Source organism: Fistularia commersonii, chromosome 23 (genome assembly GCF_037954325.1).
Source record: "Fistularia commersonii isolate RoL2024-O1a breed Wild chromosome 23, RoL_Fcom_v1.0, whole genome shotgun sequence".
NCBI classification, from domain to species: Eukaryota; Metazoa; Chordata; class Actinopteri; order Syngnathiformes; family Fistulariidae; genus Fistularia; species Fistularia commersonii.
Window position 1 is genome coordinate 278,113 of NC_141306.1, and position 23,516 is coordinate 301,628.

The 23,516-nt window shown below is 56.4% G+C and overlaps 1 protein-coding gene across 1 annotated transcript; it reads left to right on the forward strand.

The window, feature by feature from the left end:
- Positions 1–465: 465 nt before the first annotated feature.
- LOC147220570 (voltage-dependent N-type calcium channel subunit alpha-1B-like) lies at positions 466–23,516 on the forward strand. Its single transcript, XM_086171059.1, has 29 exons — positions 466–686; positions 766–995; positions 1,260–1,389; positions 1,497–1,626; positions 2,401–2,460; positions 2,590–2,696; positions 5,626–5,722; positions 6,236–6,396; positions 6,542–6,679; positions 6,770–6,971; positions 7,311–7,475; positions 7,578–7,688; positions 7,912–7,995; positions 9,056–9,172; positions 9,519–9,584; positions 10,560–10,651; positions 10,736–10,886; positions 10,970–11,097; positions 12,128–12,224; positions 14,439–14,544; positions 14,619–14,726; positions 14,924–15,030; positions 15,102–15,259; positions 15,921–16,050; positions 16,128–16,238; positions 18,216–18,254; positions 20,027–20,252; positions 21,640–21,863; positions 21,938–23,516. Exons 2-29 carry the CDS (start codon positions 770–772, stop codon positions 22,385–22,387), a joined length of 3,921 nt encoding a protein of 1,306 aa, XP_086027185.1. The 5' UTR covers positions 466–686; positions 766–769; the 3' UTR covers positions 22,388–23,516.

Consider the following 23,516-nt stretch of genomic DNA (forward strand, 5'->3'; position numbering starts at 1 on the left):
AGAACCGACCGAGGTTCCGGGAGGTTCTCCCGCTGTGGTTGAACCGACCGCCTCGGAGCGGTTTGCTCCTCCCGGCGGCGGCGGCGGCGGCGGAGAAGCTCCTGACGGCGGCGTGTCGTCCTCCTGTCCTCAGCAGGGAGCAGCGGGGGGTGAAGACCATGTCGGTGTGGGAGCAGAGGACCAACCAGCTGCGGCGGCAGAACGTGAGGACGAGCAGCGAGGCCTTGTTCGGCGAGCCGGAGGCGGAGGAGCGTCCGCGGGCGTCCTCGTCTCCGCGGCTGCGACCCGACGCCAAGACGCACCTGGACCGGCCCCTCCTGGTGGACGGGCGGGAGGAGCCGCCCGCCCGCAGGCACCACCGCCACCGCCAGCACGACGGCGACGGGCCGCGGCGCCACAACCACCACAGGAGCGGCGAGCGTGACGCCGGCGGCGGCGGCGGCGGGGGGGGCGGGCCGGACCCGGGAGGGGAGGGGGGAGCACGGCCGTGACGAAGGCCCGCGCCGCCGCCGCCCGCCGGGTTCTCCTGAGGAGGAACCCGAGGAGCCGGGACACCGACGCCATCGGCGGGCCGGCAGGACGGGGGACGGCCCGCTGGCCAACGGGGGGAGGGGGCGGGGCCGGCGGCCCGTCAGAGCGCCGTCCGAGGACGGCGGCAGGAACGGGAACGGAACCGACGGCTGCGGGTGAGGAACGTCCGCACGGCGTCCGGAGAACGTCGGCGTGGCGGCGGCGGCGTCACTCGGCTTGTTATTTCCCCCGCAGGGACATGCGGTCTGACGGCGAGGACGGAGGCTCCGCCCCCTCACACGGAGGCTCCGCCCCCTCACACGGGCAGAACTGCAGGAACAGCCTCAGCCTGGCGGAGAAGCAGGAGGACGCCGACAACCTGAGGAACTCCTCCAGGGCCGGCATGGCGGCGCTCAACAGCAACAACGCCGTCCACATCCCCGTCACCGTCACGGCGCCGCCTGCAGACACCACCATCATCTCCAGTGAGAACCTCCTCTTCTCCTCAGAGGGTTTGCAGGTGTGAGCAGGAACCTCACGCTCAGAAGCAGGGGGAACATGGAGGAGAAGCAGGAGGACCTCCTCGGCTTCCTGCTCCGAGAACCCTGGTTTGGGAGGAATCGAGGGAACGAAGCTTCGCCCCGACCTTCTCGGATCCCGAAGATCCGTCGGAGGCGTCGCCTCCAAACGACATCATCGGAGCGTCGCCTCCTGATGATTGGAGATCAACCCCATGTGTTTCCCTCCAGTGAACAGCGTGGAGCGCGACGAGGAGAAGAAGGTCCTGGACGAGGAGGAGGAGGTGGAGGAGGAGGCGGCCAGCGGCCCGAGGCAGATCCTCCCCTACAGCTCCATGTTCATCTTCAGCCAGAGCAACCCGTGAGTCCAGGAGAGCCAGGAGAACCTCACACCTCCAACCATCTTCCCCATCTCAGCGGACGAGTCACACCTGTGTGTGTGTGTGTGTGTGTGTGTGTGTGTGTCAGCGTGCGTCGCCTGTGTCACTACGTGGTGAACCTGCGCTACTTTGAGATGTGCATCCTGATGGTGATCACCATGAGCAGCATCGCCCTGGCGGCTGAAGACCCCGTGCAGGCCAACGCACCGCGCAACAACGTGAGGACACACACACACACACACACACACACACACACACACAGTAAGACACACTATTATACTGTTATTACTGATTATTAATATATCATACATGCACATGAATACACATCTATACATTTATAGCTCGTGCACACATCTACACACATGCATGTCTACTTTATAAATATACATATATAGGCTAAACATGTATGTAGATTATAGATCATACATACACATGTTCAGTGCTTCTGTACATTTACAATCTGGGCACATATACATTTATACATCATACAAACATAGGTATGTTGAAAATGCATACATATATACATACATTGTAAATATATGCATATGTACATTTTACACACACACACACACACACACACACATATATATATGTAAATATATATGTATATATATATATAGAGAGAGAGAGAAGCTGGCGACAAACATATAATAAACCTTTTGGGGTCATTATTGTAACTATTGTTTGTTTATACAATCATATCTTTGATGTTGATGGATTCCCTTTCATCTCATTGAGATCACAGGGATCGAGGTTGTTCCCGGGATCAAAGGGGGTTAGCGGTGTCTTTGATCTCAGACGCAGGACTTTGATCTTTTGACAAACCGGATCTATAAATATATTGATTGCTTCATTTAACGGTTCAAGTTATGAAGGCTTCATTCCACACGTTGTTCAGGATGTCAGATGTTTTGAACGTCCTCCGTGCAGAAGGTCTTCTGGGGCTCCAGGCAGGACCTTCTCCAGAACCGTCCGCTGCCGTTTGTCTGCAGGTTCTCAAGTATCTGGACTACGTCTTCACCGGGGTCTTCACCTTTGAGATGGTGATCAAGGTGAGCGTCCGAATGCTCCTCAGGTTCCGGTCCAGCGTTCCTCAGGAGGGTTGGCCGGTATGCTGGCGCAGGTGGGTTCCTCGTCCGGTTCCTCCTCCGCTGAGCAGCTCCGTCCTCCTCTCTGTCCAGATGATCGACCTCGGGCTGCTCCTCCATCCCGGTTCTTACTTCCGCGACCTGTGGAACATCCTGGACTTCATCGTGGTCAGCGGCGCTCTGGTGGCCTTCGCCTGCTCGTAAGCCTGATCTTCTGCTTTCACATGTCCATCACGCTGTGGTTCCTCCAGTGCTCAGTGACAGGTGGATGAAGGAGGACCGGAAGGTCTCACCTTCCCTTGAATCCACGGTTCTTCTGCACCACATGACTCACTGATGAAGATCTGCTCACCGTCGCCTCCAGCTCTGGATTTCTATGTTCTGCTTCCTGTATCTGAACTCTCCTGCTCCTGCAGCTTCTCTGTCCTCCATCTTCTCTGTCCACTATCTTCTCTGTCCTCCATCTTCTCTGTCCTCTATCTTCTCTGTCCTCCATCTTCTCTGTCCTCCATCTTCTCTGTCCTCTATCTTCTCTGTCCTCCATCTTCTCTGACCTCTATCCTTTCTGTCCACCATCTTCTCTGTCCACTATCTTCTCTGTCCTCCAGCTTGCTGATTGTCTTTGTCTTCTCACTTCTCTCTGTTTGGCTGCGATGCTTCCAGGAGCCTGATGGGGTAACATCTGCACGCCTCCTCCTCCTCCTCGTCCTCTTCATCCTCTTCCTTCTTCTCCTCCTCCGTCTTCACGCCCACCTCCTCTGTCCATCTTACCCCCCGTCCTCGTGTTGTGTATTCACTCCGTTCTTCTCCATGATCAGACGCGTCCAGTCCTTTAGCAGGACAATCTCCAGGTTCACTCAGAAGAAGGTCTGCTGGCGTTGAAGGGAGGAGGTCCCTCTGTCCTTGGATGGGCGGGACCTCCTGCTTGCAGAAGGTGACGTGGTTGAGCAGATATTTCTGGAGCAGCTGGACTTCAGCCGCCGGCTTGCAGATCAGCAGAAGCCGGTTTGTCTGTGAGCTCATTGGTTCGTGAAGATGAAGACGCCCATGACGTTCTCTGGGTCAGAGAAGCCCCGGAGAAGAACAGGACCCGGATCTGGTCCCGTCCCCTCCCGGGAGAAGTCTAGTCTGAGGTTATGGCAGGTTCTGGTCTCCTCTCAGGAGAACTAGTCTGAGGTCCAGGCAGGTTCTTGTTGTCTCCCATCTTCAGCATCTTGCTCATCTCCTTGTTTGGAGTAGTCATGCCCCCTGTGACCCGTGTCCTTCTGGCTCCACCCTCCACCTCCACCCTTCCATGTGCTGATGGTGTCCTTCTAACGGAAGGTGTGTCTTTGTCTGCTTATCGTTGCTTCTTCTCGTCAGGTCCCAGCAAAGCGTGGCCAGGTGGGAACTGACCCTCTTTCTGCTCAAACCCCCCATTGACCCCTGTAGAAGATTAACTCCAGGCTCAATATTGGGACATCAGGATGAGAAGACAATATTGTTGTAGCTTCCAGGAGACTAGCATGCATTCATGAGAACCTGCAGGTGTGGGGGCTCCATGTTCTGGATGGTTCCACCTGAGAACCCACAGTGATGTTGCTGCCACCCCCCCCCCCCACACACACACACAAACACACACACACACACACACACACACACACCTTCACCTCCATCAGACTGAAGCCAAGAGGCAAAGATCTGACAGTCAGCAGCTGCAGGTCTTCACTCCATCTAGCTCCTCACCGTCAGATTTGTCCATCTTCTCCCTGCTGGCCCCCGCAGGAAGAACCTGGGCACTGCAGGAGCAGGAAGACCTGAGACCAGGGTTCTGGAGGTCCAGGGTCTTCAAAGCAGCCTGATGTCAATGATGGACTGATAGTATTGATGAACCAGTATCAGGCCCAAAGCCATCATGGGGTCCAAACCTGACAGAGAAAACAGGAAGAGCTTCTTCTTCCCTTCCAGCAGCTGCTGACTGGTCCAGTGACACACACACACAGACACACACACACACAGACACACACACACACACACACACACACACACACACACACAAACACACACACACACACACAGAGGGTCAGGATCCGGACTTGCTGCATGTGGTTGCACCGGGTCTTCAGAGCATGAGGCTGCATGATCTACAAGTACAAGTACTGCACCACCCTGCACCAGTGTGTACTAGTACTACTACTACTACTACTACTACTACTACTGCTCCCCCCCCTCCAGATGTGTGGTTCTGCACTAAACGGACCACTGAGGGACGTCATCCAGATGAGTGGACACATGAACATCTATCTCCATCTCTGGTGGAAAATCCCATGGATGTAGATCCCCTTTCATTTGAGCCTCTTTACTGTGTAACCACAGCAACAGGATGGGTTTGTGAATCTAGGTTCCTGAAAGCCCGAGCTGCTCCCCCCACATACACACACACACACACACACATACACACACACACACACACACACACACACACACACGCTTGCAGCCACATGGTCTGGACATGTGACTGACTGTCCTTGGCCAAGATCACTGTCGGGGCGAGTGATGGTTCAGTTGCATGATATTAGCCTGAGACACACACACACACACACACACACACACACACACACACACACACACACACACACACACACATTTGTGAAGGGCCACCAGAACATGACTGGCAGCTGCGGTTCCTCCAAAGAAGAGTCCTCCTCCCCAGGAGCTGCTTCTTTGCACTGGTTCCTCGGGCCTTGTGGAACATCTGCGGGTTCCGTGTTGTTCTCCAGGAGCCTGCCGGCTGAATCCCGGTTCCCCTGGAACCTTCTCGTCACGAGGTGGTGAAGCCTGGTCCTGCTCCTGCTAGCAGCGGCGAGCTAACGTGATGTTTATCTTGAAAATCATGGCAGGAAATGCGTTTGGATGCTAGGAGTGTCCTGCCACGGCAGGACCTCCTCTCACCACCAGGAGGAGCCGACGTAGCTCCTCCTGGAGTTCAGCGCTCCTGGAGAACAACGTGTTCTCCTCATGTGCATGTTTTCTACTAACAAATATTTCTCCGTGTACCTCGTACCGTGTACCCCGAGTACTGCGAGCAGCTGTAGTAACTCTTACTCCGTGCGTCCTGTCGTTTATTCACTCTGCTCTCCGTCTGCACAGAGGAACCAAAGGCAAGGACATCAACACCATTAAGTCCCTGAGGGTTCTCCGGGTTCTGCGGCCTCTTAAGACCATTAAGCGTCTGCCCAAGCTGAAGGTACCGCCATCCCATCTGTCAGCGGAGCGCTCGCTCTGAGGTTTACGGGGGTGGAGGTGGACGTGGGGGAGGTGTGGAGTGATACATCGGGGAAAAATGGCTGGATGAGATATAGATCTTTCATCCGAGGCTCCAGATGAAAGATCTAACCCTTCCTGTGTTCTCCAGGGAAGGGACTGGGCGGTACATCTTCTGCTGAAGTACTTCTAGGGGAAGGGAGGGAGGGAGGAGGGCGAGGCAGGAGACCCAAGGACATTGTAGTCTTTGGTTCTGGGCCGGGAACAGAACCTCCGACCTTCTGACTCGGGGTCTGTATGAGCAGAAGGAACCCTCCGTCTTCATTCCAGGACGTTCAGCAAAACCTGCTCGATATTCAGAGGAGGTCGGACACATCAGAGAGACCTTTGACAAGCAGGGAGTAAAGTTTATGTATCGGGAGGTTAAAGTGGAGAACCGTCTGGAGAACCGTCTGGAGAACCGTCCCCTGACCCATGTGTCCTCTGATGTCTCCAGGCCGTCTTTGACTGCGTGGTCAACTCCCTGAAGAATGTCCTCAACATCCTCATCGTCTACATCCTCTTCATGTTCATCTTCGCCGTCATTGCTGTGCAGCTCTTCAAGGGCAAGTTCTTCTACTGCACCGACGAGTCCAAGGGGCTGGAGAAGGACTGCAGGTATGTCCTCCTGGCGGCTGGAGGACCTTTGCTCTGATTGGACGGAGCACACAGTAATGCATTTTGTGTGTGTGTGTGTGTGTGTGTGTGTATGTGTGTGTGTATGTGTGTGTGTGTGTGTGTGTGTGTGTGTGTGTCCATTCAGGGGTCAGTTCCTGGACTACGACAAAGACAACGTGGAGGCCAAACCCCGGGAGTGGAAGAAGTACGAGTTCCACTACGACAATGTTCTCTGGGCCTTTCTGACACTCTTTACCGTCTCCACCGGGGAGGGTTGGCCTCTGTGAGTCCTGAAGAACACACACACACACACACACACACACACACACACACACACACACACATACTGAGGAGAACCATCCCTGCCCCCCAGGGTCCTGAAGCACTCTGTGGACGCCACCTACGAGGACAAGGGTCCGAGTCCAGGCTACCGCATGGAGACGTCCATCTTCTACGTGGTCTACTTTGTGGTCTTTCCCTTCTTCTTCGTCAACATCTTTGTGGCTCTCATCATCATCACCTTCCAGGAGCAGGGAGACAAGGCCATGTCAGAGTGCAGCCTGGAGAAGAACGAGGTGAGAACCCAAAACCGTGGAGACCTGAGCTGGGTGCAGGAGCTCACTCCGGGACGGACGGGGTCGGAGGCCATTGGTCACATTCTCTCTCCTTGCATCTCCAAACGGTTTGATCTGTCTTCCTAGAGAGAAGAAACGTCAATGTGGACTGTCCACCAAAAACCTTCCCAGAAGGTTCTAAACAACATAAGTTCTATTGTTTGCTGGGTGAAGAACATTTGTCTCACTGACTTGCATCTTCTTCTCAGTCCTCTCCTGATGAAAGAACCTCCACCCTTAGGTTTGTTTGAGGTCCCCCCACCAGGAAATCAAACCTCTCCTTGTTGTCTTCTCCACCAGAGGGCTTGTATCGACTTCGCCATCAACGCCCGGCCACTGACCAGGTACATGCCGGAGAACAAGGGGTCCTTCCAGTACAAGATGTGGAAGTTCGTGGTCTCGCCCCCGTTTGAGTACGCCATCATGACCCTGATCGCCCTCAACACCGTTGTGCTCATGATGAAGGTCAGTGGTTCCTGCTCCTATCCAGGCTTGCTGATGTGAGAACCTTGGATGTTTCTCAAAGGTTCCTCCAGAAGCGGTATGCTCAAGGGACTCTCCTTTCAGTTCTACGGGGCCCCTGAACTGTACGAGTCCATGCTGAAGTACCTGAACATCGTTTTCACTGCGCTATTCACTCTGGAGTGCATCCTCAAGATCATCGCCTTCGGGCCCCTGGTGAGCAGCTGTTCTACGTTCTACAGACATGACTTGGTTACATGTGCTGAGGTCTGATGAGGCATTTAGAGTTCTTCGAAGGTCCTCTGAGGTTTTCAGAGGTCCTGGGAGGTCTCTGGGGGAGCCTTGGGTCCTCTGAGGTCTTCTGAAGCCTTCAGAGGTCCTCTGAGTCACTCCTGTCTGAGGTCAGTGTGGACTCAGGGCTTCCTGTCCATGTCCTCAGAACTACCTGAAGGCCGCCTGGAACGTCTTTGACTTTGTGACGGTGCTTGGAAGCATCACGGACATCCTGGTGACCGAGATTAAGGTAGGACCGCCGGGCGCTGCGGGCGAACATCGCCAGGTTGCGTGATGGGATGCCGGTTCCATCCCTTGCGTAAGGAGTCCATGCTGCGTTAGAGATGGAGACGGTGAATTGGCCAACTGCTCAGAACATTGGAAAAGGAACCTCGCTGATCCGGTGCTGTAATCAGCATTCCCTTTGCGGTAGAACGTTCTAGAGAACCTTCGTTTCTTCGTTTGCTTTGGCGTTGAGCTCCTGTAGACGCGTCGGTGCTGTGCTGCCCCTCCTCGGCCCTCAGGTCTGAGGCTCACAAGCAAAGACTGACGAGGGCCTGTAAAGGGAGGAACGTTGGGGAACGGCAGACCGAAGCCTGAAGCTGCTCACATGAACCTTCTGTGCTGCAGACACTTTCTGCTCCTGTGATTATTGGTCTTCTGTCTCTTCTGTTTCTTGCTTCTCCTCTGCTTCTGTCTCGTTCGCTGCTCCACCTCCTGCTGTCTCTGTGCCGGCTCCTTCGTTCCTTCGTTCCTTCGTTCCTTCGCTCCTTCGCTCCTTCGCTCTGTCGCATCCAGACGGTAAGTAGCTTCGCCTCGTTTGCGCTCTGGTTTGTCCTTTATCTCCTTCATTCCCTTTTAAGTCACACTGACATCAGAAGACATTGAGCTGACCTTCTTCACCACACCAAGAACATTGTCAGAGACTAGGATCCCCTAGAGAACCTTCTGAGGGAGCAGGATCATGATTGAAGAAAGCTCCAAATGAGCTCTCTCTGTGTGTCTTCTCCATGTTCTCCTCCCCTGGATCTCGCCAGGTTCTCCGTCTCCTTCCTGTCAGCAGGTTCATTGGAGACTCTAGATTGTCTGTAGGTCTGAATGAGAAGGTGGCTGGTTGAATGTCTCCATGAGTGTCCCCATGATGGATCCACGGTAAATCCCTGCAGCTGCAGGCTCCAACACCCCAGTGCAGGATGAGGGGTTCAGATCAGAAATGAATGAAGGATGTTGTGATGGTTTGAGGGCCTTCAGCTTCACCTCCTGTCCTGTGACCTTCCTCTGGTTGACCTTCTGTCCCGTGTGACCTTTAGGACAAGATGATCAACCTGAGCTTCCTGCGGCTCTTCAGGGCGGCCCGGCTCATCAAGCTGCTGCGGCAGGGATACACCATCCGCATCCTGCTGTGGACCTTCGTCCAGTCCTTCAAGGTACACACACACACACACACACACACACACACACACACACACACACACTCAGTACACTCAGTCACATGGCACACCATCTCTTGGTGCTTCTAGCCTGGTGGAAATGGACGGGAGCTGAAGGTCCATTCCAGCCCTGTAGGCCTCCTTGTCCTCAGGCACTTAGAAATAGCTTTGGGATGTGGGTGGGGTTCTCCGGGTTCTCCGGGTTCTCCGGGTTCTCCGGGTTCTTTGGGTGCTCTGCAGAGATGGACTCCTGTGGGGCTCCATGTCTGGTGACGATGGCAGCGAGCTCACGGAGGTGTGTTTGTGTGTGTGTGTGTGTGTGTGTGTGTGTGTGTGTTTTCAGGCCCTGCCATACGTCTGCCTCCTCATCGCCATGCTGTTCTTCATCTACGCCATCATCGGGATGCAGGTAGGACCAGCAGACCCGACCTGGTTCTCCTCAGAACCAGAACCTTTCCCGCGGTGGAGCTGGGAGATGTTCTGCTGCAGGAGGCACCAGGCGTGAGCTCAGGTTCGGAAGGTCTAAGAGGTGAAAGCAGGATTCAAACCTCGGCTTTCTCCGAGGAACGTTCTCCGGAGATCTACCAGAGAACCGCAAGGCTCCGCCGTTCTCCTCATCAAACCTTACTTCTGAGGAACGTTCTCTGGAGATCCGGCTGACAGCTGGAGTGTTCTGCTGTGTGACTGCAGCCGACAAAGCAGTTTGTCCTGCAGTTCCACAGCAGCAGCAGCAGCAGCAGCAGCAGAACCCTGGGGAACCCAGGGGAACCGAGCAGAACTCGACGTCCATCAGACGGGACTTTAGACTGAAATAAAACTAGAGAAATGATACGATTGGAGAACATTCACAGCCAAATTCAGGTTCTCCATCTGTGGAACGTTAGATCAGAGCGAAAACATCATGATAATATTGCTCCCTGAAGATGATAGAGGCTGGTGTTCCACCTGTTGGAGCTGCTCGAGGACCGGAGTCGGTTCTCTTCGGTTCTCTCCATCCCTGCGTTCCTTCAACGAGGAGATGAAGCTTGCCCTCCTCTTCACGTCGTCACGGCAGTGATTCGGGGCCTCAGGTGGTTCCACAGAGGTTGCTGCCACCCGGTGGTCAGATGATCTCAGGCCACAGCAGTGAGTCTGGCAACGAGAGGTCTGACGGACCTCCGGGTCCTGCTCAGCTCCAGCGCTGCAGACCAGAACCTTCACAACCGAATCCAAAATCTGGACTTAGGACTCATGCTGGTGTCTAGAACACTGCTGTCGTGTGAGAGTAGACCGGGACCTCCAGGACGAGATGTTCACGGTGCTCTGCAGAATCCACGGTCTGGTTTCAAATCCCGGTCGGTCCCCCTGACAGCGGAGACCCCGTTCTCGCCCGGTTCTCCTGCAGGTGTTTGGTAACATCGAGCTGAGGGACGACACCGCCATCAACCAGCACAACAACTTCCAGACCTTCTTCCAGGCCCTGACCCTCCTCTTCAGGTCGGTGCTGCTGGTCCAGGAGCCGGAGGAGTGCCTTCAGGTGATGGAGCAGTAACGGTACCTCCGTGCTGTTGGTGTCCTCAGGAGCGCCACGGGCGAAGCGTGGCACGAGATCATGCTGGCCTGCCTGGGGAACCGATCCTGCGACCAGCTCTCCGGGAGCTCGGGGATGGAGTGCGGCAGCGACTTTGCCTACTTCTACTTCGTCTCCTTCATCTTCCTCTGCTCCTTCCTGGTCAGTGGACGAGCGGAACCCGGCCGAGGTGCGAAGCTGTGGGCGCTTCATGGAAGACAACCCGTTTCTGCTCCTCTTCCCAGATGCTGAACCTGTTCGTGGCCGTCATCATGGACAACTTCGAGTACCTGACCCGGGACGCCTCCATCCTGGGCCCGCACCACCTGGACGAGTTCATCCGTGTGTGGGCGGAGTACGACCCGGCTGCCTGGTAGGTCCGGGCCCAGAACCCCGGGTTCTCCAAAGGAACTGTGGTCCTGGTCGGTTTGAAGCTACTCGTGATGTGCAGTGTCCTTACATGAGGACCTTCATGCGTTCTTCTCCGACTACGGGTTCACCTGAATTTTGTCCTTAAAGACAAAATATTTCTCCATCTTCATCTTCACCAGAACGTCACTGAGGTCCCCTTGTCCTCCAAGAAGGACCGCACTGGTTCTAAATACTCAGAGATACTCTCATTCCAGAGTACTCTTGGCACTTCTACTGTGAAGTGAAGTAGTCTCTGATGTCTTCTGTCCAGGTTCTTCTGCAGAGAACCCTGGTTGTTTTAGCCCCTCTCCTGCCATCAGGGGCAGCCTTACATCTAATGACCAGTCAGAGTTGAGAACCTCCAGGTTCCAGGTGTCACGCCCAGCAGTAGAGTCATCTTAACAGACACATTACCACGTTATTTGACAGCAGTAACTAGCTAGTAACCCGTTTCTAACCACCCTGAGCCAGAGGGCATCTGTTTTCCAGATGTCTGGAGAAAAACCCCGTTTGCTCCTCAAACATCTCACTAACATCTTACCTGGTCTTTGCAGCTCCTCCGTCAGGACCTCGGCGTCTGAGGGATGTGATCCAAGCAGTGATCGGACTGTCGTAGAGTTTATTCAAATCAAAGTAGCAAATATTAACCCTTGTTAATATTACTACATTTCTTACTGTATTCCTACTTTATTACTACTTTATCACTACATTATAACTGCTTTATTACACTTTCTTTTTACTTTATTACACTATCATGCCCTTATTAGTACTTTACTATGACGGTGTCACTCTGTCTCTACTTTATTAGACTTTCTTTTTCCTTTTTTACACTATCATCTCTACTCTATTACACCTAGTGACACATTGATTTGATGAGAGTTGCCGTCGGGTCTTTGGAGGTCTGATCCGTTACTGTTGAGTTGAAGGATTGGAAGCTCCTCAGATGCGAGGCGTGATCTCCTAACCCTCCCCTGCTGTCTGGTGTCTTTCAGCGGGAGGATCTGCTACCAGGACATGTACAAACTCCTGCGCTTTATCTCGCCCCCCCTGGGTCTGGGCAAGAAGTGCCCCAACAGGGTGGCATACAAGGTTTGCCCCCCCCCCATCTGGCCCTTCTGCTCCCAGGAGGACCGAGATGGTTTCAGAACCTGAGTGTGTGGTTCCCCGTCAGAGAAAGACTCCCCCCCACTAACCAGAAACCAGGGCGGTGCTGTTCCCGTGTCTGACCACCAGGGGGCGCCCCGTGCCTCGTTTCCTGCGCGGTAGCTTCAGGTTCCTTCTTGCCCCTTGTGGGAAAAGAGGGCGCGTTTAAGGAAGTGTCCGACCCAGTCCACCTCAGGGACACTTCAACAAACACATCCAATTGCATCCGATCACACCCAAAATTGATGTCCTTTTCCGTGGCGGTAATGAGATGTTGAGAAGCCTCTCCAGTTCCAGCACAGGTTGGAGTGCTGCTTCTCCACGGGGTGAGTTTGAAGCACTCCGACAACTTGTGAATTCGGACTTTCCTTAAACGCAACCTGGAGTCGCGCCTCCTCCCTCGCCTCGCTTCCTCCTGGAAATCTGATGAACTGGGATTTCTGACCCTCCCATTCTGTCCTCTGCTCTGATGTCACTCCACCTTCTCCACCTTCCTCTCCTCCACCTTCTCCTCCTCTCCTTCCCCTGGGAAGTGGTCGCATGACGTACGCTGACATGTACAAGATGCTCCGCGACATGTCGCCTCCCCTCGGTCTGGGGAAGAAATGTCCTCCACGAGTCGCCTACAAGGTACAACCTTCTCCTCCTCCTCCTCTTCCTTCTCCTCCTCCTCCAACTCCCGTCACAGTCCTGCTCTCTGCTGCGTCCGAACCTCTGGACCTTCACTGCTGCAGCCTACGAGAGGGCCGTCCATCTGTCCGTCCATCCATCATCTCTTCTTCTGTCTGTTGTCCATCCATCATCCATCCATGTGTTTGTGTCTTCAGAACATGTCCTCTGCTTGGTGTGCACGTGGAGTTACCTCCAGGTGTCCGTGGCCTCCTGCTCTTTTGCTCTCGTGTCTCTGCTCTCCATGTTCTCCTGGCTTGACCCTCATGACACGCTTGTCCTCCTGGTGGAAACATCTGGAGGAGCTTTGCTTCATCCACTGGTTCTGGTGGCTCTACGGGTTCCGTCCGCTCCGCTATCGGGGCTCAGCTCGGATCCAGAGGTTCTCCAGGATCTCCTGCCGGTCGATTCTGACCGGACCTTCTCGGTGATTGGCAGGAGGGACTCTGTCCCACAGGAGAACTTAAAACCGGATCAGTTCCGCTATGAGAAGGTCCCGGGGCTTCGGGGGGCCTCGATGGTGGATCTGATCTATGATTCCAGACCAGGATCCCAATCGGATGAAGGACCCGAGTCTGGATTTTGTTTGGGTTCTCCTTCCTGAACATCTCAGGAAAAGATCTGCAGGAGGTGGTAGTCAATCCTCCTCATCTCCTGCAACACCTCAGGTTCAGGTCCAGAGGGCCTCTGGATCGAGCTGCACCACAGGGCCCATCGTTCCTGGCTTGGTCTTTCTCTACATCCCCTACACACACACACACACACACACACACAAACGCATGGACACACACACACACACACACACACACGCATAGACACACACACACGCACACACACGCACACACACACATGGACACACACACACACACACACACGCATGGACACACACACACACACATACACACACACACGCATGGACACACACACACACACACACACACACACACGCACACACACGCACACACACACACACATGGACACACACACACACACACACACACGCATGGACACACACACACACACACACACACACACACACGCATGGACACACACACACACACACACACATCCACGTGCGCGCGCTTGCTCACACGCACATGCACACATAAACACACGCATGGACACACATGCACACACACGCACTGTACGTGCATGCACACATACAGTACACACATGCGCATACACCCATGCACACACATATACATGGTGCGCATCCATGCGCACATGCACACTCACACACTCACACACACACACACACACACAAACACAATCATGAACAATCACGTACACACGGACGGACACACGCACACTCACCTACACACACGCGCGCATGCACACATAAACACATGCATGGACACACATGCACATGCCCATTCACATACACAAACACACACACACACACACACACACACACGCATGCACACATAAAGACATGCATGGACACACTCACACACACACACACACACATGCTGACCTCCTCCTCGCCCCCAGCGCCTGGTGAAGATGAACATGCCCATAGCAGAAGACAACACGGTCCACTTCACCTCCACCCTGATGGCTCTGATCCGCACGGCTCTGGAGATCAAGCTGGCCTCAGGTAGGAGGAGAACCCGGGTTCTGGAGGTTCTGAGGTGGGACGGTTCTCTAAGCCTCCCGTCTGTGGGACCTCAGGGGTTCTGGCGCAGCACCTGTGTGACGTGGACCTGAAGAGGGAGATCAACAGGGTCTGGCCCAGCTTGTCCCAGAAGACCCTGGACCTGCTGGTGACGCCTCACAAATGTAAGCATCTGCATGTCCATCTGCATGTCCTCAGCGTCCTTCCTAACAGGAAATGGGCTGATGAAGAATTTCCATCTCCTCTTCCTCCATCTCCATCTCCATCTCCATCTCCTCGACTTCCATCTCCCCTTGCTCCACCTCCTCATCCTCCACCACCATCTCCATCACCTCCATCACCACCTCCACCTCCTCCTCAGACAACGAGCTGACGGTGGGGAAGGTCTATGCGGCTCTGATGATCTTTGACTACTACAGGCAGAACCGGGCCAAGAGGCTCCAGCAGCAGCACCCTTGTGGACCTCAGGTACCCTGAAGGTCCTGGAGGGCCTCGCACACCTGGAGAACCTTCTGACCTTCTGTCCTCGTGTCCTTCAGAGTACGCTGGGCACCCTGTTCTGCCCGGTCCTCCCCTTCACCCACATCCAGGAGGCGGAGCCCGCCTTGCCTCCGACGCCCCGCCCCCAGCCTGACCCCCCGCCTCAGGCCCCGCCCCCGGCCCCGCCCCCGGCCGGCCCCGCCTCCAGGGACAGGACGTGAGTAGATCCACCAGGTTCTGGGAGGGTCTTCAACACGTGGAGAACCAAACATCATCCCGATAGGGAAGCAAGAACATGGTTCTGCAGGGGAACCCGATTCTCCAGCAAGAACATGGTTCTGCAGGGGAACCCGTCTTCTTCGGTTCCCCCAGGATGAGTCGGTGTAAAGTATCTGTCGCTCTGAAACTGAGGGAACATCAGATGCTTCTGTTGGAACACCAGAGAAGGTCCATCTCGTGATGGACCTGATCATCATCGTTAGCCTTTAGCAGTTAGCTTAGCATCCCGGTCCAGATGCTCCTCCAGAGTTGTGTCCATTGATGGAGGTTCTACCAGTGTCTGGGGGTCGGATCAGGTTAGAACGGGTCCAGTAGATCTGGACACAGGTTCCAGGTACCCTGCTGCCACCTCCTGGACAAGATGCTGCTCTGCTCTACAAGGTGGAGGCACATCTTGATCCTTGACACCCACACACACACACACACACACACACACACACACACACACACACACACTCATATTATCGCAGACGGGTGATGTGGGCGGTGATGGATGGTTCTGCTGAGTCCACCTGGAGAAGGTTCCTGGAATGTGGTCCTGAAGAATGCAGTGAGTTAGTAAACACCAGGGTTCCAGTTAGAACTTGTTCCCGTTCCAGACTCGCCCAGAGGAACGTCATCAGACACTCCCAGTCTGGAGATGTTTCCCAGATGGCCCCGAGGCCCGCGGGTCGGAGGAGGCTCCAGCGGGGCCAGTCCGAGGAGGTGCCGTACTCCTGCAGGCCTCAGGTGAGAACCTTCTCCGCTCCCGCTGACCCTCAAGGAGTTCGTCCCCTCCATGTGGTTCTCCTGTCTCCTCCTCCCAGGAGCTGGTGGAGATGAAGCAGGTGGAGAACTTCTCAGACACCGAGGGGTTTCCAGGCCTGGAGGGTCACAGCAGGGCCGCCTCCCTGCCACGCCTGAACACAGAGTACTACGTAAGACCACCTCCGTGTCCATCTCCATCTCCAGCCCTCAACCCTCACTGCATTACATTCATTTAGCAGATGCTTTTATCCAAAGCGACTTACGAAAATTGCAATTCAATAGCTGAAGATCCAAAGTACCAGTAGTTGTTCTTCAGAAGTCACCGCTCTGCCAGATAGTCATCAAGACCTTATACATACATACATCCTTTTTTTTTTGTTTTTTTTTGGGGGGGGTCGAAGTGCGATTAGTGGGGTAGTGCCTGGTGGAGAGGTATGTTTTCAGCTTGAAGATGGGCAGTGACCCTGCTTTTCCTGGAGTTTGTTCCACCACTGAGGAGCCGAGACCGAGAAGAGCCCAGACCGGTTGGATCGGCAGCCGGGGGCTCGGAGTGATGGGGTCACTCAGAGTCACCTCTCGCTGGCTGGGATGGACGGTCGCCCAGAGGTGGCAGATCTGAGGGGACGTGTAGGGACGTGTGGCTTGACCATATCCTGAAGATAAGACGGGGCGTCCCATTCGCTGCCCGGTAGGCGAGCACCAGGGTCTTGGACTTGAGCCAGTGAAGGGACCAACTCCGCCTCACCCGTCTTCACCCTCAGTCATGCAGGTCTGGTAGCTGGCTGGTCCTTCAGGCGTGGAGCTGCAGATACCTTGGATCCTGAGGTCCAGACGTTGGTCCTCCAGGTAGAGTCAGCGTACGCAAGCAGGAGGTTGGTCCTCCTTCGGAGGCGAGCAGGAGCAGACCTCACAAGAGGTTTGAAGTCATGGATGTAGTAGTGTGAAGGTGGAGTGGGTTCTTCATCCATCTCCAGCTCTCAGGCCTTCTTCTAACATTTAGAGCTTCAAGATGATTGGCCATCTGGTAGCCTCCGGGTCAGCAGGGGGCCTAGCATCTCCAGAAGGTCCACAGCTTCGACCGTGTAGCTTCTCAATCAGCTGAGGTCAAAGAGTTGACCGTCAAGTGAAGGAGAGGTTCTCCTGCTGCACTTCCTGTCTCCAGGATGGGAGCAGCTTCTCGCTGTGGTCACCTCGGAGATGAGATGCGTACATCAAAAATCAGGTTCCTGCCATGTGACCCAAGACTCAGCCTGCCGTCCTGAATCCAAGGTTCTAGAAGGTGGAGCTGCAGACATCTGGTGTCTGACATCCAGGAAATGAAGATGTCAGCTGACCTCCTCTCCATCCAAACAGCGCAGGTGGACACCAGAAGTCACGGATGATCAGGCTTTTGAACACGGAACCGCTGTTGAGGCAGAGATTCTCCAGGTTCTACCTCGGGCTGTGGAGGTTCTGGCTTTGGACCTTCAGGAACGTCAACGGTTGTCTCCCAAACGTGAGGGAAGGTCGAGGTCAGACGAAACCCTGGAGAATCTTTGCAGGAGATGTTTGCAGGTGGAAGGTCCACGGGCCTGCTCGGTGATGTTCTTTGCTTTCTCCTCCTCATCATCTGACCTTTTTCTGCCGACTGTCCTGGACAAGCAGCTCATCACATGATGAAGAGGGTTATGGTGATGATGATGGAGATGGTGGTGATGAAGATGACGATGATGATGAAAATGATTTTGGTGGTGATGATGATGACGATGGAGATGGAGATGATGGTGATGCTGCTGCTGCTGCTAGGGGCCAGGATGAGTAGACTCTTCATCCTCCGCCGGGCTCTGGTCCTCCTCCTCCATCGCTCCTCATCTGCTTGTCCATGTGTTCTCGAGTTCCTCCTCTTCTTCTCCCCAAGTCCTGCTCGGGCCCGGGGGCTCTTCTGCCGGAGGGCTTCCTGGTCATGGACCAGAAGGTCAAATCAGCATTATCCGGTCCTGATGGTCCTGGACTCCGGGATCAGGTCCCGATCCTGAACCTGGATTCTGGGTTCCGGTCCTGATCCTAGCTAGACTCCTACCATTCTCTGCTCCTCTTCTGTCTGAGCTTCTCCTCCTGGTTCTGATGCTAACCTTCTACCACCTCCTCTTGTGTGTGCCGTCCAATAGCGGAGCCACCTTCGCCACGGCGCCGGGACCCACCTGGCAGTATGTACCTCCTGCTGTACCTCCTGCTGTACCTCCTGCTGTACCTTCTGCTGTACCTCCTGCTGTACCTCCTGCTGTACCTCCTGCTGTACCTTCTGCTGTACCTCCACCTTCTCCTCCTCCTGCTGGCCTTCACTCCTTCACACACACACACACACACACACACACACACACACGCACACACACACACACGCACGCACACACACACACACAACAAACACACACTGCTTCTGGGTGCAGCAGCAGCACTGTCAGGGTGACCAGTGAAGTGTGTGGTTCTTTGAGACACTGTGTGTGTGTGTGTGTGTGTGTGTGTGTGTGTGTGTGTGTGTGTGTGTGAGACACAAGGCAGAGTGGCTTCCTCTGCTTTCCTGCTTTGAACAAATAGTTTCTTGACGTCACTCGATGTGAAGCTCAGTCTCAAACTCAGAACCTGGGGGTCCACCTTCTGCTGCACCTTTTTTGAGATCCTTCTCTAGTAGATGGATCTCCAGATCTCCAGATCTCCATCCATCTGTCCAGGTCTGATTTTGAGGCTTCGCTCCAGATCAAGTGCATCTGGCCGTCTGACGAGCCTCCTGGTTGTTGTGACGGTGTTGTGTAGGTGGAGCCACAGGCTCGGTTCTGGGGAAGGACAAGGAGAAGCAGCACCCAGGTTCTGGCAACCTGCTGCCGCAGCGACCGCCATCGGGCCCGACGCCTGATTGGCTGTTGGCTTTTCAAATCTGAGCGACGGAGGCGGCATGCAGGGCGACCTGGGTGAAGCTTCACTTCTCTGCTTCCTGTGGACGGAGGTATGAGGAGGGGTGGGAGATGATGAAGGAGAACCAGACCGGACAACAGCAGGACCTGCATTAACTGCTGCCCGAGGATGCAGATACCAGGTCCAGAAGGTGCGGAGAAGCATTGTCCCCTCCCTTGACTCCGGGAGTAGCTCCAGCTTCCTTCTCCACCCGCCCCTGAAAGCTACACCCGCTAGATGCTAATTCCTCTGTGTATTGCTAGCAACCACAGCCTCGCTCTTGGGGAGCATCTGCACCAGGTGTTTCTCCAGAGTGATGGACGTGGAACCCAGAAGAGCAAACCCTTCTGACTCAGAAGTCAGAAGGGTACATTGTACGTTGAGAAGATGTCAGGCGCCGCCCCCGAGGCTACGTCCAGGCTGCCCCCGTCCATGCCCTGCTCCACCTCTGCTGGGGTTCCTCGTCCTCTCCACAGCCATCTTCTGCGCGAGAACATCCAGCCCTCTGAGGCCGAGAGGTGACGACATCCTCGAGGTTCCTGTCGGGGGCTCAAACCGCGGCAGGGTTTTTCTGCTCCGACCCGAACCAGAGCCACGGGTTGCAACCATCAACCCGACCGGCTGGTTTGTCCCGAGTCCAGATTAAAATCCTAGGAATCACTTAATGCAGGTCTGAGGACAGGAGGTCACCGGGCAACTCCTGGCATCATCATCCTCACAGACACAGAATTAACACCGAGGAGGTTCTGGTTCTGGTTCTGGTTCTCAGACGCCATCGCCCCCCCCCCCCCCCCCCCCCCCCCCCCCCCCCCCCATTCCCTGCAGCCCAGCTGAGTATCTGGGTTGGTCCGTCTTGATTCTTCTCGCACCCATGCCTGAAGAAGAAGGGCTCAGACTTGATGTCCAGGGTGGCCTTTAAGTGTGTCAGTCCCGTGCTGTCCCGTGGTGATCCGGTTCATGTGGTTTGGGTCTGGCCGCCGTCGGCTGCGCCCCTCTCTGTCCTCAGCTCTTTGTTCTACTTCTTCTGCAGCCGATCGTGGACCTCAGTCCCATCAGACGCTCGGCGTCTTCGCTGACGCCGTCCCGCTGTCAGGACGCCGGGCTGAGGGAGTTCGATCTGGAGCGGCCCGGTCAGGTCCAGGGCCAGGACCGGGTCCACCACCACCACCACCACCACCGCTGCCACCGGCGCAGGGACAAGGACAAAGACCGCAAGCAGAAATCCCTGGACAGAGTGCAGCCATCCAGCACCTTCGGTGAGACTCACTTCCAGGGAAAGGGTGGTTACCAGGGGCAGGGCAAGCAGGGTGGTAACCAGGGGAGCGTGAGCAGGGTGGTAACCAAGGGCAGGGCAAGTAGGGTAGTAACCAGGAGCAGGGCAAGCAGGGTGGTAACCAGGGGCAGGGGTGAAGGGTGGTAACCAGGGGCAGCGTGAGCAGGGTGGTAATCAGGGTGGTACTGTGGGGTACATGGAGCACGTTGACAGTAAGGGGCAGGTGGAACAGGGTGGCATCAAGGGGCAGGTGGGCTTGTGGGGCAGTTGGAACACAGTGGAAGCAATGGGCTTGTGGGGCAGGTGGAGCAGGCGGTGCCAAGGAGCTGCAGTGGTTCCAGCCTGCCCCAGATCAGGGAGGATTCCTGTAGGTGACAGGAGATGAAGGTACCTCCAGCATTTCCCCTCCCGGAGGGGGAATTAATAGGGATTCCGTGGTCTGGATTCTCTCGTCCTTCTCCTGGTCGTCCTCGTCCTCCTGGTCCTCCCCCCCCCTCTGGCCTCTGCGGTTCCTGGCTCCTTCCAGCAGGAGGTGCTGCTTCACCTCCTGAGGGCAGCAGCTGGACTCCATTGAGGAGATGAGGCAGCGACAGCGCAACGGATTAATGGCTTTATGGGGGGACGGCAGAAGACCAGGCCCGTCTTCTTCTGTGATAGAGAAAGGAATGTCAGGTGACCTCTGACTCCCCCTCACCTCCAGACCCCCTGGCCCCCCTCCAGCTCCAGGACCTGTCCCTCATCAGGGTTTTAATCTCAGAGCTGGAATGGATCCAGGGTCCCCACCTGGACCTTCATCTCCTGCCCCCCATGACTCACCACTCTTGTATCAGGGGTGGGGTAATGAAACCATGACATGTTCCCATGGGGCGCACACACACACACACACACACACACACACACACACACACACACACACACACACACACACACACACACACACACACACGCGCGCGCACACGCATATGCACACACACACACTATGGTGAAAACTCAATATGGGATCATCAGAACATCTATTAGATCAGCGGGTTGGAACGTCACCCAGGACCATCTCGACCACCTTCTGTGTGTGTGTGTGTGTGTGTGTGTGTGTGTGTGTGTGTGTGTGTGTGTGTGTGTGTGTGTGTGTGTGTGTGTGCGTGTGTGTTGACCTTTTGGCCAGAAGTGTTCAATGACGTGTAACTTAATGTGCTTCAAAGGCTACGTAGCATAGGATTAGCTTAGCTTAGCTTAGCATCCCCCCCGCTCTGTGTCCTGATTGGACGGACCGCTGCCCCCTCGGCAGGAGGATCTCAGGAGGTTGACCTCTGCCGCGAGCAGAGGGTTCCGGTCCAGAAGGAGCGGGTCTGAGCCGAGGTCTTTTCCCCCAGGTTCCCTCTCGGACCCCCCGGCCGAGGACCCACCAAGAGACCGGGACCGGGACCGGGACCGGGACCGGGGCCGTCCTCTGGAGAGGAGGCACCACTCGTCCGCCGGGGAGAAGCAGCGGTTCTTCTCCTGCGATCGCCACGGCAACAGGGAGCGGGTCCACGCCAGGTCGGCGGGTCCGAGCCGGTCCACGTCCCCGGGGGACGGTCCCGAGGTCCCGGTCCAGGTGAGCCCGCCCGCCTGCGGACGCGGCCCCGCCCGCCCCCCTTCCGAGGCTCATCCAGGTTCTCGTCCCCGCAGTACGCCGTCTCCGTGGTCAAAGGCGTCCCCTCGGGCTCGTGCACGCCGGGCCGCGGGCGCCGCCAGCTCCCGCAGACGCCGCAGACGCCGCGGCCCGCCGTGGCCTACAAGACGGCGAGCTCCTCGCCGCCGCCCGCCATGACGGGCCACCGCAGCCGCTCCATCCGTGGCCTTTCCGAGCTGGAGCGCTCCTGGGGGGGCCGCGCAGACGGGCCGGTCCCCGTGACCCGCATCGGCTCCGACCCAAACCTGCTCCAGCGGCCCCAGGGGCCCCCGGGGCCCCCCCGCCAGGAGGACCCGCCCTTCCAGGACGCCGTCACAGGGGGCGGAGCCTCGGCGACCGCCGCCGCCGCCGCAGAGGTCGTGCCCAACGGCTACCACTTCACCCTCGGGGCCGACCCGGGCGGGAGGGGGGCCGGGGGTCTCAGGGAGGACCGGGACTGGTGCTGACCCGGCCCAGGAGAACCCGGTCCAGGAGAACCCGGAGGAACCCGCCGAGGAACCGGAACCTTCCGGATCGAGTCTTTCTCCCTTTTTTTATAGACGAACCGTTTTGTAACCCTGGACCTGCACTGAACCTGCACAGGAGGACCTGCAGGAGAAGCCAAACACCTGACGGAGCCCAAACACACACACACACACACACACACACACACACACACTGCCCCCAACCGCCTCCTTCAGTGTGTGTGTGTGTGTGTGTGTGTGAGTGTGAGTGTGTGTGTGTGTGAGAGAGTGTGCGCATGTGCGTGTGTGTGTGTGCGCATGTGTGTGTGTGTGTGTGTGTGTGGGTGTGGGTGTGTCTGTGTGTCTGGGTGTGTGTGTGTGCTTGTATCTGTGTGTGCGTATGTGTGTGTGTGCTTGTGTGTGTGTGTGTGTGTGCGTGTGTGTGTGTGTGTGTGTGTTCTTGCCGCCAAGACGAACCTCAGAAATCTGAACACCGCTCCTGTTCCTGCCACGGCCAGCGGGAGGCGGGGCCTATCAGAATGGGCGGGGCCTAGCAGGAGGGGCGGGGCTTGAGGCTGGGGGCGGAGAACGAACTGCATGTGGCTGAAACTCAAGTGCCTCGATTTCTGGGACGTTTCAAGGCGTCCGGCGCCGCCGCCGTTCCCGGGCTCTCGACCAATAGGAGGCCAGGACCGGAGGGCGGGGCGGCGGGGGGTCCGGGGAGGAGAGGCCTGCGGTTCGGATCCGAGCGGAGCGGCGCCACGCCGGGCCAGCCACGCCCCCGCCACGGCCCCGCCCCGTCTGCGCCGCCTTTCGCCGCCACTCCGAGGGGGAGGGGCTTCCTTGGCTCCGCCCCCTCGCCACTTCCGGTCTGACCCGTCGCCGGCGGGACTCTGTCGACCTTGATGAGGGCTATGCAACGAGATGACACGCTCGCTCGGCCCCGCCCCCGGGCGCCGCCTCGGCCCCGCCTCCGGGCGCCGCCGCCCCACAGCTTTAAGTTCCCGTCTTTCAGCGGCGCCAGGAGGGAGGAGCTCGCCGCCGCCCGCAGCCAATCAGAGGCCAGCTCACGGTCGGCCAGTTGGCCTGCATGACGCCTGCAGAGATGTAACCGCCCAAATATAATGTCTCC